Source organism: Dermacentor silvarum, chromosome 4 (genome assembly GCF_013339745.2).
Source record: "Dermacentor silvarum isolate Dsil-2018 chromosome 4, BIME_Dsil_1.4, whole genome shotgun sequence".
Lineage (NCBI taxonomy): Eukaryota > Metazoa > Arthropoda > Arachnida > Ixodida > Ixodidae > Dermacentor > Dermacentor silvarum.
In genome coordinates this window covers 114587856-114602580 of record NC_051157.2, presented here as the reverse complement: position 1 = coordinate 114602580, position 14725 = coordinate 114587856, and the positions used below count along the sequence as shown (strand labels likewise).

Sequence of the window (14725 nt, the reverse complement as noted above, 5' to 3'; positions counted from 1 at the left end):
GCAATTGCCGATGTGCGCTAGATAAGCTAACTCTGGGGAAGTAGCACGTGGTGCACGCTGGGAGACAGAAAATGAGCGGACTCGATGGACGGTGTAGGGACTGAACGGTGAAAAAGGTGCCCTAGATTCGTTACCACATGCACCTGACGAATGATGCCGACGAATGACTTGACAAATGATGCCGGATAAGCGAATAAGAAGGAGGGGGGAAATCATTCCGGTTAAGTTTAAAATAAGGTCCAGTACGCTCTAAACCGACAGCCGGCGCGTTGGATGGCAATGCCATCTAGTTTAGCGGAAGAACGTCCCTTCGACCAAACGGAAAAAGGCCTGGGTGTGAAATGACAATCAGTTCGTCCCCGAATTCAATGACAGTGAGCTAAAGAACGACGGTGACATCATCATCATAGATAAATGACCATTAGACGGATGACATTGCGAATATTCTAACAAGATGTTTCACTATTGAATTGACATCGTTATTCCGGCGCGTTCGTGTAAAACTTATCTGTAGCAACTAGCACGTTAACATGGATACAAATGCCAATTTCTTACTTTTCCCTGCTGGAAGGATGCCAACCATGCTTGGTTCTCGTCCCTGTCTATTTAATTATTGCTTTATCTCATTGCAAGTGGGACGATGCACAGGGACACTATGGGCGGTGCACTTCAAATACTGTTACTCATTCTCATTATCTCCCTATTTTTCTCTTTCTATTCCCCCTTTCCCTCACCCCTAGTGCAGGGTAGCAAACCGGACGCTCTTCTGGTTGACCTCCCTGCCTTTCCTCTCCTCACTCTCTCTCTCTCTCATTGCAACTTCTTCTACAATGCACCCGCAAAGTATCTACAATTTATCTGGTTCCTCTTCTTTTATTTCTCTTGAACTCCACAATGAGTTCCAGTAAAATACAGAAGTTAGAGAAAGCTGGTGAACTGCGGTTTGTCCATAGACATCGAGCAGCAAGAAAACATGAGAAACAGTCATTGTTTTCTTACCTCCATGCCGCAGCTATTAGAAAATCCCCACGCGAAATGCAAAGCCGGCATTTTCGATTGATCAAACTGAGTCAAAACGAAATCTGAATTTGCACATATCTCTGAATCGCATTCAAAGTCTCCATCAAATAAACTTTACAGTGCAAACATGTGTACATTCGCGTGTCCCAACAGCTTCCTATAGCTCAGTGTCGCCCCCCCCCCCCCCCCTTTTTTTTTTTCGAACGATTTGCGACCACTCCATGCCTACCGAATTTACCCAATGAACTTGTGTAAGCACTCCAAATTCTTATCTTTCTCTTCACTAGCTGCGTGACTTACAGATCAATAACCTGGCGTCCTTTGACAGACTCCCTTTTCGTAGATTGTTTGCCTACGCCATAGACCTTGTCGAGCCGCAAATCGAAAAGTACAAAGGCTAACGTCCCGTAGTCATTCGTTGCTCAAATCGGTTCATCCTTTCATCTTTGCTCGTTCCGCTTGTGTGCGGAAGAGATTTCCTTTGTTTTAAGTCGACACGGTCCACAGATGATCCTCCGATGGCCCTGGATCCCCCCCCCCTCCCTCCCCTCACTGGCAGGGTAGGATAGGTCGGGGAATCTTGGCGAGCCGATAACTGCTTTGTTCCAAACTGCGCTAATCCGATCCCGGACAAAAAGTAATCTGAACCATACTCCCCGGGGCATGTGCTACTGCCCTCTGAAGGGGGGACCCGATTGGTTTGCATAATCCCTTTTGCTCGAACAGGGGTGAACAGAGACGACACAATGGCAGCAAAAGGGCCGATATGCTTGTGAGGCCAGGTTGACTGCGTTTCACGTGCGCGTATTTTGATGCCTGCGCTGTTCATTTTTACCAATTTCTCTTTCTCGTACGACGTGCCGTACGTGATTTCTTTTTTTCTTTATTGCGCCATGTCATTTTCACACACGCGTGAACGAAACGAACTAACGTTTGTTTTGTCCATACGTTTTTTATTACTTTAGGGCAAGGGGGGGGGGGGGGGGGGGGGGGCGATTGGAGAAAAAGAATCACCTGAGTAGGTTTTGGTAATCTTGTGATCTTTGCATTCATCTAAGCTTTAAAATATGTGTCTTCTTCGTAAGCCAACAAGCTGAAAGAAGGCTCACGAAAGGAAAAATTGTCATACAGAGCCCTACTATGACCCAAAATTACAAAGTAAACCCAATACGTGTTTCTCGGAATGAAAGCGTCGCAGTTTACGAAAAAAATCTAGGTTAGAAGAGCAACCTGCTAACAGGGACGCTAGCAGATCGCAGATAATTCTCTTCGGTATAAGAGAACGTCCCCTTCTCAGCGCAGAAGTTGTTGCCGTCGTAAAACTATTCGGTTCCTGCACGTTAGCCACTTTTTAGATTGATGGATGTTAGGTATTTTTGACTCGATTGACGATGTCTGCGGTAAGCTGTTCAGTGCGCAGATATTCACGCTGGTATGCTTTAGATGAACTGTTTCAACGCAAATGAAAAATTTGTTGTTTTTGTTATTATTATTAGTTACTAAAACATTTTGCGGTAGATAGCGTAATTTTATCGCATTAGCTAGGTTACTTGAAGAGGCGGACATTGCTTGCATGACAAATACACTGTGCCGATTGTGACGTTAGCTAATTAACTATGTTCCACTAATGAAATTTGTCATTCACTTTATGGCTTATGTCTCAACGGTACAGTTGAACCTGAGCAGTAATAAAGTCATGTTCGTTTACCAGAAATACAGGCGTTTCACCGGCTTTGACATATCCGTTCTACAAATTTGTACCAAATGTATCGATGTTTTTTAATAGTTAACGCTATTCAGTGCTTGATTTATTTCCACTGTATATACGCTGAGAATCTTAACCAACTCCTCAACATAGACGGCAATTGCGATAATTTTCGGACTGGTTATATTCGCGATAAACGTCACGTGAAAATAGTGTTTACCCTGTTTCCAAACAGAAGTTAACTCACCTTGGTCTAACTACCGGTACAGATCTTTGAGCTCCTGCATTTGATATGCATTCATTAGGCGTATGATATGTATCCACAATGAGGCTCCTGCGTGTCCGTGATTGTTAAACGTTTTGTATTTTTAAATTATTGTTCGTGTGTTTATTGGTCTTGCTTTTTTTTTCATTTTTCTTCGTTGTGCATTGAAGTTTAGAATTGTATAGAACATTTTTTTCTGTTTCTATGCATTGTACATATTTTGTATTTCTAAGCGTATAGAAGTTGATTTCTGCTGCTAAAATCACGTTAACTACCTAAACGCTTACTATGCACCGGAGATCCCAATTGAGACTATGACTCTGGGACCTCCTTCTGTATTTTTAACAACCTGTAATAACAGCATGTGACCGCATTACAATTTGATTCTCTGATTCTGGAGGAGGCTCGAAACTCATCTTCCCGTCTGTCTCTCCTGCGTTTTTGCAGACGGCTGCCCGATGGTGCGGGCGAGTCACTGGAGATGCCGACCATCAAGGCACTCAAAAACCTGCCACCACCAGACCTGGTCAAGTGAGTATACACCACACCTGCAACTATTGTCCACCAAAGAAAGGATGATGATGATGATGATGATGATGATGATGATGATGATGATGATGATGATGATAGGAACGTGCTTGTGGGTAACACCTTCTGGTGTGCTACACCCAGTATATGATAAACGCCTGGCTCTAAAACAATCGTCGTCCTCCTGCTCAGACTTCGAAAAGGTAGAAAACCGACCGCGTTCTGAATTTATATAGCCTTGACTTTTATACCGACAGAAACGTGAGCACGTTGGTAAAGATTCACGTTACGTAAAGGCAGCCTATCGGGAAAATAAAACCATTATTCCATGTCCAGTAATATCATATAAACATGTAAGGATCCAGTATAAAAGCTCGTATGTTTCCATATGCATGCCCCATATGATTCCCATATATTTAGTTTATGAACATACAGTCTCCTTATACGGTCAACAGGTGGGAACATGTCGGTTTTTACACTGGATCTTCATATGTTCATATGGGATTATTGGCTGTTAGGCGTACGAGTTTTCTTTTCTTTTTTTTCTCGATAGGGAGGCGTACCATGTATCGAGGCGTACCTCGACGGACGTTAAAACGGTTGGTCGTAAAAACCATGCTCCGTTTTGTGAAGACGACAAGCTTACGTCACAGACTGTTGACCAAATGGCGGTGTGAATTCTGTCTTTCCTTCTTCTTTATCCTTTCGCCCCTGTATACTCTGTCTCTCTCGAATAAAATAGTAACGATATTAACAGCGCTAAAGAAAACAGAACAAAGACGGCAAGAAAAATAATAATAAATAAAACTGGGCCAGCACCAGTCCTGACTACTCGTGTGAGGAACTCTAGTAAGTCCCATATCCGTTTAGTGTTGGTTGATATGTTGCACCATTCCCGTAACCAATCCGCCGAATTCCAGAAATACCAAATTTAGAAAACCACATTAGGTATTAGATTATTATGTCACCTTCCTTTGGCTCTATTTAGTTCTTGAGGTGACTTACACGTAAGGCTTAATTAACCACTTGGACAAATGAGAGACAGACGGAGGCGGAAAAGAAGGAAAGGCAGGGAAGTTAACCAACGCCTTGGCCGGTTGGCTACCCCACCTTTGGGGAAAGGGGAAAAGATGGATGTGAAACAGGAAAGACAGTAAAGCTAATAATAAGGCCGGTCAGTGTGGACACACTCGCAGATGAATGTTCGCTGACTTTATAAGCGTTATTGGAGTCCAGTCGCCTTGAAGAGACGCAAACGAGCCGTTACTGTAGCGCTGGAGCGATGGACACGCCCACCGTGTAGAGACATACCTCAAGAGTCTTACGAGGCAAATAAAGCGCATTTCCACCACCGGCATTACAACCGCCTTGGCTGTTGTTGTTTATCAGATGATGAGATCCTGGGGAAAACAGGCCACGAATGAGCTAGCTATCGAAACACCAGCGACTAAGAAATGTAAAAGAAAATGAACTAAGCTAAAGGAAAAACCATATTGGAGGAATAATAGAACACGTGACTCTGGAGCGTCCAGTCGACTCGCGGGTTAAATTACCAGGGTCACTCGGTATTTGTGAAGTCACTGTGCAAAAAAAAATGAGTTGGCACAGACCAATAACCAATCACATCCCTATAAATCACGTGATAGATGTACTACGTGATCACGTGATAGATAGAAAGCACATTGACAGTGTTTTCCACCACAAAAGAAAAACAAATAAACACAGGAAAGATTGCTGCGTGTTCACATGAGCGTGCACAAAGTCAAATTATGAACACATTCACGATCGATCGTCATTCTGAAAGACTGCAAAGATCCCTGTCTACTAGAACGTAATGTCTTCATTTCTACAGAGTCGGGTGTTGGGCTGCCTTTTTGCCCATAACGCGCAGCAACCGACAGGCGCAGACACTTAGCAATAGATCACCAACGCTATCGTTCCCCTATGGCACAGCATCGTGGTTAAATGCCTTGTCAGCAAGGTAAGAAATGCTGTGCGACACGCACTACGACTTTAATTAAAGCATCTCTCATAGTAGTATATTACAACTGAGCACTACTTTTTCTGCAAGTTAGATATCCTATTTGCTGCCGCCTGATATAAGAGCACGCTAAAGTAGACGGGCCGATCGAAAAGGAGCGCTGCAATCTCTCTAAACGACGTAGATGCACGCATCTAGAGACGGCGCCGTTATTAGACTTTAGACTACGCATGCATGCAGTTAAAAAAAATAAAGTATGGCGCGGAAGAGGCGCACATATACGCCCTAAATACGGCGTGGAACGAGAGTATACTGCGTGGTGTTTATCATGTACCAACGACGCGCGAAGCGAGAAAAAAAAAAGGCCAAGAGAAGGGAAAAAGAGGACTGGGCCTCTCAAGATCTCACACGCCACAGGAACTCGCAATGAGCGGGGAGGCCGAAACAGAAAGAAAAAAATACGGAAGAAAAAAAATAGGAATGAAGGGAAATGACAGAATATTGGAGCGTGCTGTCCGTAAACTCGATTTAAAGCCCCCCACCCCACCACCGTTCTAAGCAGGCGCATCCGACGTCGGACGGCGATACGCGGTCTTTTCCGCGCTCGGCAACGGCCGGCGGTCGCGGAGATCAAGGGAATGAGGGAATGGGGAAAGAGGGACAGAGAGCTCGCGGATGTAGGGAAAAATTCGGGACGGAAGGGAGAGAAGGGGCGCAGCGGGTGATCGGCTTCATCATCATTCCCCGCCGCCGGACCGAGAAAGGCCGTCGTAGGCACCACGGCCACACGACGACGACGTCGTGCCGAAGCACTGTGCCCGGGCCGCGCGTCCGTTCGTGCGAGGAAGACTGGAAGGAGGGGGAGGACACGGGAGGAGGGGGGACGTCCCACCCGTGCGCGCTCTCTCAATAACCCGCGACATAATCTCCCGGCGGCATCGATTTATCGACACACATTCGAGCTCGCAAAATGGGGACACACATCAAAGCGATGACATCAGGGATGGAGGGAGGAGGGAGGGACCGGCGTGGAAGTGGCGCTGGAGAAGAGAAGGAGAGGGGAGCGCTTCACCCTCATCCCACTATACTTCTCGCGGTGTCGTCCGCGCTCCCTTCACCCCCCCCCCTCCCCCTTGTGGTGCCTCCTCCCGACCAGTCCCTTTTACTCCCTTGCGTCTGACCTCCCTTTTTTTGGACGCGGCCCAACGTCGCTGTCTGCGCTCCCGGCTCCGTCCCGTTGTAGGAAGGCGCCGTGAAGACGCCAGTCTAGCTGTCTCCCCGGTTTGTTTGTTTGTTATCCGCCGACTTTGGTGCGTGTACTGGTAGTTGTGTACATGTGTCGTGTCGCCTCATATCGAGGCGTGCCGCAGTGCTACACCAGACGGCGCACGCGCACGCAGGATTCGTCACCGTACATTAATAACTAGCTTGGATGACTATACTGTAATGAGATGTCGCACATCATACATCGCTTTGCCGGCACATCGTGATGAAATTAAGCGCTTACCAATGCTATACTGGGCTTAAGTAACTGTTGCTCCCTTCTTATTCGACTTGTCCTTTTCTGCCCCATCTTGCTGTTCTGCATGGAACGCACCGCCTAAACACACCAAAGCGGCTTAGAGGTGTATATCACGCAACGCGATCGTGCTTAATAAACCAAGTAACTAATACTATAAAAAATTATGGATGTCCCGAAAGGGAGTTTTAAGACTTTGTGCATCCAGCTGCATGCGCTCCCGTACAACGCCTCAGACCGTCTTTTGCTCGCCTTCATATGCTTCCTATTCGTATTTCAAAGGCAGAAATCGTGGCCTTGAACTACCACCGTCTTCTGTGGTTGTGAGCAGGAAGCAATCGCTTAGGCGGCGAACATCTCACCATAAGGGTCATGAGCTGGAATCCTCGGGTGGGAAATCTATCCTTTGCCAGAATGAAGAGCATGAACTGCTCTCGATGACAAAGAATACAGTACACAACAGTGTGACCAAGCAGAAAGGGCATTTATAGCTCCTTTGCTACGACAATGCCGACTAGAAGAAATTGTTCCTCAGTGGAACACGCTGAACAATCGAAGTGTTTCGGCTCACCACGCAAGGTTCCGAAGCGAACGTCCGTCCGTGCCCGATACTGGCGCTTAACCCATTCGTTCGTGTGGTCCCACGAGCGGAAGCGCGTCCGAGCAGTCGTGCTCCGAGAACGTGCTGAAAACTTTGTGCTTCAGTCTCGTTTCTTTTGTTGTTGATAACTTTTTTTTTTCATTTCAAAGGCAGTTGTCCGTGTGTTCAATCTTCATTATTCCGTTTCTTCGCTCCTTTCACTGAAGCCATCTTTGCTACTTACTCTTCCCGCCGCCACTGCTTCTTCTGATGCTGTTACAAATGTCGCTTCTTTCTGTTCCCGCATAATCGCTACCATCACCACCGACATACTAACACCCGACATCACTCACAATGGCGCGCACCAACGGGAGTATGGCGGTACTGTTCGGCGCTCCATACACGCCTGCACTAGGTCGGGATCACGGCTACAACCTCACCAGCTATAGACAGCGCAGATCCCGACCCCCTCCCGACTCGCCCGCACGTATATGCCTCAGCCTCTGTCGCCGGGGCCCTCTTTGCCGCGTCTGCAGGGGCCGCTTGCTCCTACTTCCGCTTCTCAAAGCGCTCCATTTCCGGTTTGGCGCGGAAGCTTCCCTCCCTTCCCGTGGGCTCTCCCAAGCCCCCCTGTACGTATCCGCGTGGCTCTCCCCTCACGAGCAGTCGTAGGACCACAACCTCGCACGCGCCGGCCACCTCGCACGGGCCTCTAGTATATACGAGGACCACTAGAGAGGCCGGGTGGAGGTGTCGACGTCCTCAATTGACGCCACGGACAGAGGGAATCGGATATTGCGCTGAGTGCGCCACCGCCAATCTTCCTCGGCGTTGTTGCCTTAGCACGCGCCCCTCTTGTCTTCCCTTCCGGTGCGCCGTTCTGTACTACTATATCCCGCACCGATGGGCGCGAGCACTGCAGCCCCGGGTCGGGGGAACACACGCGGATTCGGGATGGTAGCGTTGCCTGGCCCACGGCGCATTGCCCTCGGGGTGACCTTTTCAAGGCGAAAGCCTTAAATGCCTCATCAGACGGTGGCCTTGATAAACGCGGCATGTGGTACAGCAATTGGTTGCAAGTTGGTTCAAAGTTGGTTCCAAGTGAGCCAACTTGGAGACATGTGCGAACCGGCCATAACTCCAAATTGGATTACAACTGACATCGTGAAGTTGTCGTGTCAACTTAAGGGCAATGGGGATTTCGCACGTGCATCTGAAACGAAATGAAATCTCCGTGGGAGTCGAACCCACATCACCACCGCCACCACCATCGAACCCACAACCTTTGGTGTTAAATAAGACGCAGTTAATTAAGATAGAGTCAATTAAGGCACTCGAACTCTCGACCTTTGGTGAGAGTCAAACCCACGATCTTTGGTGGAAGTGACAACGCATTCGAATGAGCATGTCAAGTAAGTTCATGAGTGTCTCTTGAGCGTGCATGCTTTCGCCTTCACCCTCTATGGCTTATGCTAAAGTGAGTGTCTAACTGGAAAAGCCCACTACCAGTATTTTTCAGACCTCGTATGGCAAGCTTAGTTGGGATCGAGCCGGAGCGTGGATAAGACCCTAGCAAGAGAGCCTCATGAGCATTGTGAGCCATGAAAGAAGCGACAGTGCTGTCTCATTGAAGGAATGTCTTCCATCAAATTATGCAAAAAAGTGTATTTTTCTGTCACGTCATAGTTGCAGCTAATGATAATTTGCAGATATTTCAAATAACAAAAGAGAAATTAACATCTTTATCGAAAATCTGGTAATTATGTCTCTAATTCCAAAGTGTAAAGAAGCAATAAAGATTCGGTGAAACCCCGTTTGGTGAAATGTGTACAACTACTACGCGTCAGGTCACACGACGGCCAATTTCTGGCCTTGCACGTAAGCTTGCCTTGCTACTTTCCCCGCTGTCAACGTCGCCTTCATTAATTAAATTTGCTCGTGTTCAAGAAACAGCAGTAGCTATGGGCTTTATATGCTTAATAAAGATCCACGTATATTCCTCTAAAATAAAAGCCATAGAACATGCGGATGTGAAAAGCATAGCGCGTAAGTTGTTTTGTTTTCTCCCTGTAATCTCGTTCTCTAGGTTATTCAGATCAGAGTAAATTGAGAAATGAACATGTTCGTGGACACCCGAAGTAATATAACATCGCATGAAAAATACCTCGTTCGCACGGCTCTTTGTTACTTTCTTTTTTGTTCAACTTCCAATTAACTTCGCTGGCGGTGCATCCGAAGAACGAGCCTCTAATATACACTGCTTCAATCTTCATTCCACTCCTGTAAACTAACATTTATAAAGAAAAGGAGGAATTGCACGTTTCAAACAAGTAATGGCTATTGCGAAGGCGCACACTGGCACAATTGACAGACAGCGGAAACTAAGCCCCGAAAAAAAAAACGGGCTATTCATCTCGATGACGTCCGAGCAGAAAGCACCGCAACCGCAGCATGCACGGCCGTCTCGCAGGTTCTTCGCAACGAACGAGGCGCGGGAGGCTTAACGGCTTCACGGTGCCGCCGCTCCATCCCCACCGTCCCTAAACTCTCCTGCGCTGATCCCTGCCCCCTCCCGCAATCCCGCTTCTCTAACTTACACACCACTCGCCACCGCCACGCCAAAACATGCCCCGTAACTCGCGCGTCTCGTCGCATACTGAATAGCGTCAAATAAAGTGCGCCATAAAAAGCAACGCGCTTCTTTCGTGCAGGTCCCTCCCGTTTAGGCTCACACCCGTGTTTCCAGGTCCTCGTTCCCCACCTCCACCCTTTTATAGAAAGATCACGTGAGCTAGACCCGCGCTCTCAAACACGCTGCACTGAAATCCGAACGAAGCGACAGCTCGCTTCTGCTTTCTATTTATTTATTTATTTATTTTCTTTATTTTTTAGTGTCTTCTCTTTCAGGTCGTTTCTTTCTTTTATATTGGTCGCGCAATCCTCACGCTATGTCCACGTAAAGTTGTCCCTGCCGGGCGAAGACTTGAGGTCAGCATTTTGCGGTCGTCGCTGACGTCGTTCGACGAGAGCACCGCCAGGCTTCGTCCAGGGGGGGGGGTTCGGAGAGAGGCCTGCTTCACGGGAGGTGGAAGGGGATAAAGCAGAGTGCTTTTGAGGAAAGGATTAAAGGGGATTAGGGAACACCTCCCCCGACCTCCCTTCATATTTCCCGCTCCGTCCCACGAGATTAGGTGGAGGTGGAAGAGGAGAGGTTGGGGGAGAGCAAACGCTCACCGGTCCTCGCCCTTGCGATCTTCTTCCCGACCGCTCCGGACACAGACGGAACCCCCACCATCGGCTTTGAAGGTCTCCTTCTCTCACCCAGCCGCCAGTAGAAACGACCGCTAGCAGAAAGTACATAAAATGATAAAGAAGCGACAGGAGGGTTTAGTAACAGCCGTATATACGTACAAGGGCGCCGTGAATACGGTTTTCCCTCGCCCACTGTTCGATCGAAGAAAAGGGGACGGGCTCGCCGTTCTTACGTAATAACACGGTCACGCGCGCGCGCGGCGCTCCCGCAGCAAGGTGCTCATAAAATCCTCAAGTCACGTTGATTCCCTTAACTGTCGGTCGTATCTTTTCCGGACCGTTTTCTTTCTTTTTCGTTCTTTCGTTGACTTCTTTTTTTTTTTCACAGACTGACAGGATAGATGCTGGCGTTCGCGTGTAGGTCCCTTTCACCGACCGGGCGGGAGGCTACGTTTCCTTCGTCGAGATGCGAAGGAAGTCATCGTAATTTATGAATGACGGGCTCTCGGCACGGAATAGAAGAACGCGTCGACGCCGCCGCCGTTAGAAGCGCGCATAGACTCCACCACTCCGTGGGTGCCACATCAAACGAAGCGTACTCGACCAAGCCAGTTTACGCGCCTGAGTGGCCATAAGCGATAGCGTTCAAAAAAATATAAAAAAAGAAAGAGGAGGGAATGACGTCGTAAAATGGTAATGTTTCTCTCTGAAGGTGGGTGTGAAAAAATAAGGAGCGAATCTCCGAAATAAAATTTATTAATTGATTGATGCTAGAAGTGCGTGTAAGTTGAGGCGTACTCGTCTCGACGGCGAAGAAGAAAGAAAACGCGCGTGCCATTCCATGACTATGCTGTATTACGACTGAGGCGGTCTGAAAAATGGTCAGGGTGAAGGCAAATAATATTTAGTTTCTGTTCTTTCCCTGTCCCCGTTGATACTGTAAGCTCGAAACATTGACATTGGTGCAGATTCCGTAGCACGTGTTACGGACTAAGACGACATAAAGAAACAAATGGTTCGACTTATCCGGCTAGTGCCCTGTTAAAAAGAATTCTAACGCGATTGTTTACAGCCAAGCTGTTAAGGGCTAGTTCCCCCAGGATCGTGTCCGCGGGTAGAAAAAAACTATCATTGTCAGCATTGGCCCTAGCGTAGTCTTCTTCGGCAGCTGGATCGTTGGCGTCCCACGGTTTGCGCTCATATGCCACTTCTCCCGCATTCGTCGTCGCCTTCTTCCACAGCTGGCTCCGTTGCGCTAATCATTCCAGCGTAGAATTTCACTTCTCTTCTGTCGTCGTAATGGGGAGGCCGCGTTTACGGGGGTATGAACCATTCATGAGCAACTGACGACGTGTCCTAACGCGTTTGAGCAATGCCGCCGCGAACGCGCTTGGAAAAGGGCTCGTCGTCGACGTCCCGCTTCTAGCGTGAGGGCTTCGAAGCCCAGGCGAAACATCAGCGAAGAGCCGGCGACCCCGAGTTGCGGGAGCACGATGTTGAGGAGAAACGTCAGCGTCGTCTTGCCCTCCAAGAACCCGACAACGGTGGTGCCCGCCTCGGCAACGCTAGTGCCAACTTCCCCGGTGCCACGGCCAGGTTTCAACGCGAGTTTCTCAACCGGAACGTTCACGATAAACAAGTTCGGTTGGGTGATGATCAACGACGATACGCGCATTCTCATCGTGGGGGAAATACTCACAACAGCAGACCCACCATAGTCACAGCTTCGCTGGCTTCGACGTTTGCAGTAGTGGAAGGGCTCTGAATGTTTTTTTTTCTTTTTTGGTTGCTGCGAGTTAAGTCTTTTTCTTCTTATTATTTTCGAACGTTCTGATGTCGAGAGAGGAATTTTTTTTATAGTCTCTACACTAATTTCTAGAGCCTTGCCACTTAACATAATCTTGAGGCGGATTGCAACTTTGATCAAATGGAAAAGCTAATTAATTTGTTCTCAAATAAATTATTATTTTTAATTCTGCGCTTTAAAAAACAGGCTTTGTTCTTTGTAAGTCCTTGGGCGCAAGCGTGTGTCTGAAAAATAATTAACTTACACATACTTTGCGAATTGCACGTCATATATTGCAAATACCCTCCTCTACTTATATTTATTTGATTGCACCTTTGATTTTTCGCGATTCCTAAACAGGTAATGACATCTAGTTACTGCACTGGAACCCGTCTTCGGCGTCTTCATGCTTTCTGGCTTACCATGCCTCCATTACGATTAATTTTTGAGGAATAGCAAGTTCAGCATGCACAATATTCCTTCGTAGTGCGTGATAACCGCCAGAACCATTTAAACCGCACAAATACCAACATATCATTATGAATGCGCACAATTTAACTCCACATACCATGGTTTAAGCGCGGAAAAGTTAACGCGAAGCCCATAGTGGCGCTTTTTTATACATCCTGGAGAATTCTATCATTGTGTGTGGTTCGGGAAACCAATTACACATTAAATAATTACTATCATCATCACCAGTCTATTTTAATGTCCACTGCAGGACGAAGGCCTCGCCCTTGCGATCTCCAATTACCCCTGTCTTGCGCTAGCTGATTTGAACTTGCGTCTGCGAATTTCCTAACTTCATCACTCCACCTAGCTTTCTGCCGTCCTCGACTGCGCTTCCCTTCTCTTGGTATCCATTCTGTAACTCTAATGGTCCACCGGTTATCCCTCCTACGCATTACATGGCCTGTCCCAGCTCCATTTCCTTCTCCTAATGTCAACTAGAATATCGGATATCCCCGTTTGCTCTCTGATCCACCCTGCTCTCTTCCTGTCTCTGAACAGTTACACCTAACATTTTTCGTTTCATAGCGCTTTGTGCGGTCGTTAGCTTGTTCTCGGGCTCCTTTGTTAACCTTCAAGTTTCTGCCCCATGTGTTAGCACCCGTAGAATGCCATGATTGTGCACTTTTCTTTTCATTGACAGTGGTAAGCTCCCAATCATGATTTGGTGGTCCCGGCTGTATGCACTCCACCCGATTTTTATTCTTCTGTAACTTTCCTTCTCACGATCAGGGTCCCCTGTGAGAATCTGACCTGTACAAACGTACTCCCGCACAGACTATAGAGGTTGACTGGTGATCATGAATTGTTACGCTTGTTCCTTTGCCAGGCTATTGAACATTACCTTTGTCTTCGACATATTAATCTTCAACCCGACTCTTACGCTTTCTTGGTTAAGGTTTTTAATTGTTTGTTGCAAACATCCGCAGTGTTGATGGACAGGACAATGTCAATGCTATCGAATATCTCAAGGTTGCTGAGATATTCGCCGTTGATCCTCACGCCTAAGCCTTCCCAGACTAACAGCTTGAATACTTCTAAGAATGCAGTGAATAGCATTGGAGAGATTGAGTCTCCTTGCCTGACCCCTTTCTTGATAGGTAATTTCCAACTTTGCGTGTGAAGAAGCAACGCATGTGTGGAATCTTTGTAGATATTTCCCAAGATATTCACGTATGCCTCCTGTACTCCTTGATTACGCAATGGCTGCATGAATAATTACTACAATAATTGGCTATTTACTCTTGGAACATTTCATGGCTGTTTCTTGTACGATTGCACTCTCTGTGGCGAAAGTTAAACGTGAACAACTTCCAATTTCCAGGTGCCGTGGTGTTCGGGCTTTCTGTGGTTATTATAACAACCGCGGAAGAGTACAGAAGGCCAATAAGTTGAAGGTAGAGGATTAGTGATGCAAAACCAGTCCCAGAGAGAATCCGAGCCGGGGTTCTTTTATTCCCAGGAGAGTCAACAGTGAGCCGCGAGCCAGGTGCCCTTCCGGTATACGGCTCGGGGCTTCGCCCGTACCGTTCGCTTCTATGGCTGCATGCATCGCAGGCGTTCGCATGAGCGTATACGG

At 47.4% G+C, this 14725-nt stretch overlaps 1 protein-coding gene across 5 annotated transcripts in view; it reads left to right on the top strand.

Annotated features, from left to right (window-relative positions):
- Positions 1-14725, top strand: part of LOC119450539 (vesicular glutamate transporter 1) — a 223390-nt gene that overhangs the window by 121343 nt on the left and 87322 nt on the right. For all 5 annotated transcript variants that reach the window (XM_049665943.1, XM_049665942.1, XM_049665941.1 and 2 more), the window contains exon 2: positions 3438-3521. In XM_049665943.1, coding sequence (XP_049521900.1) covers positions 3438-3521 — 84 coding nt within the window. The remainder of the gene's footprint in view (positions 1-3437; positions 3522-14725) is intronic.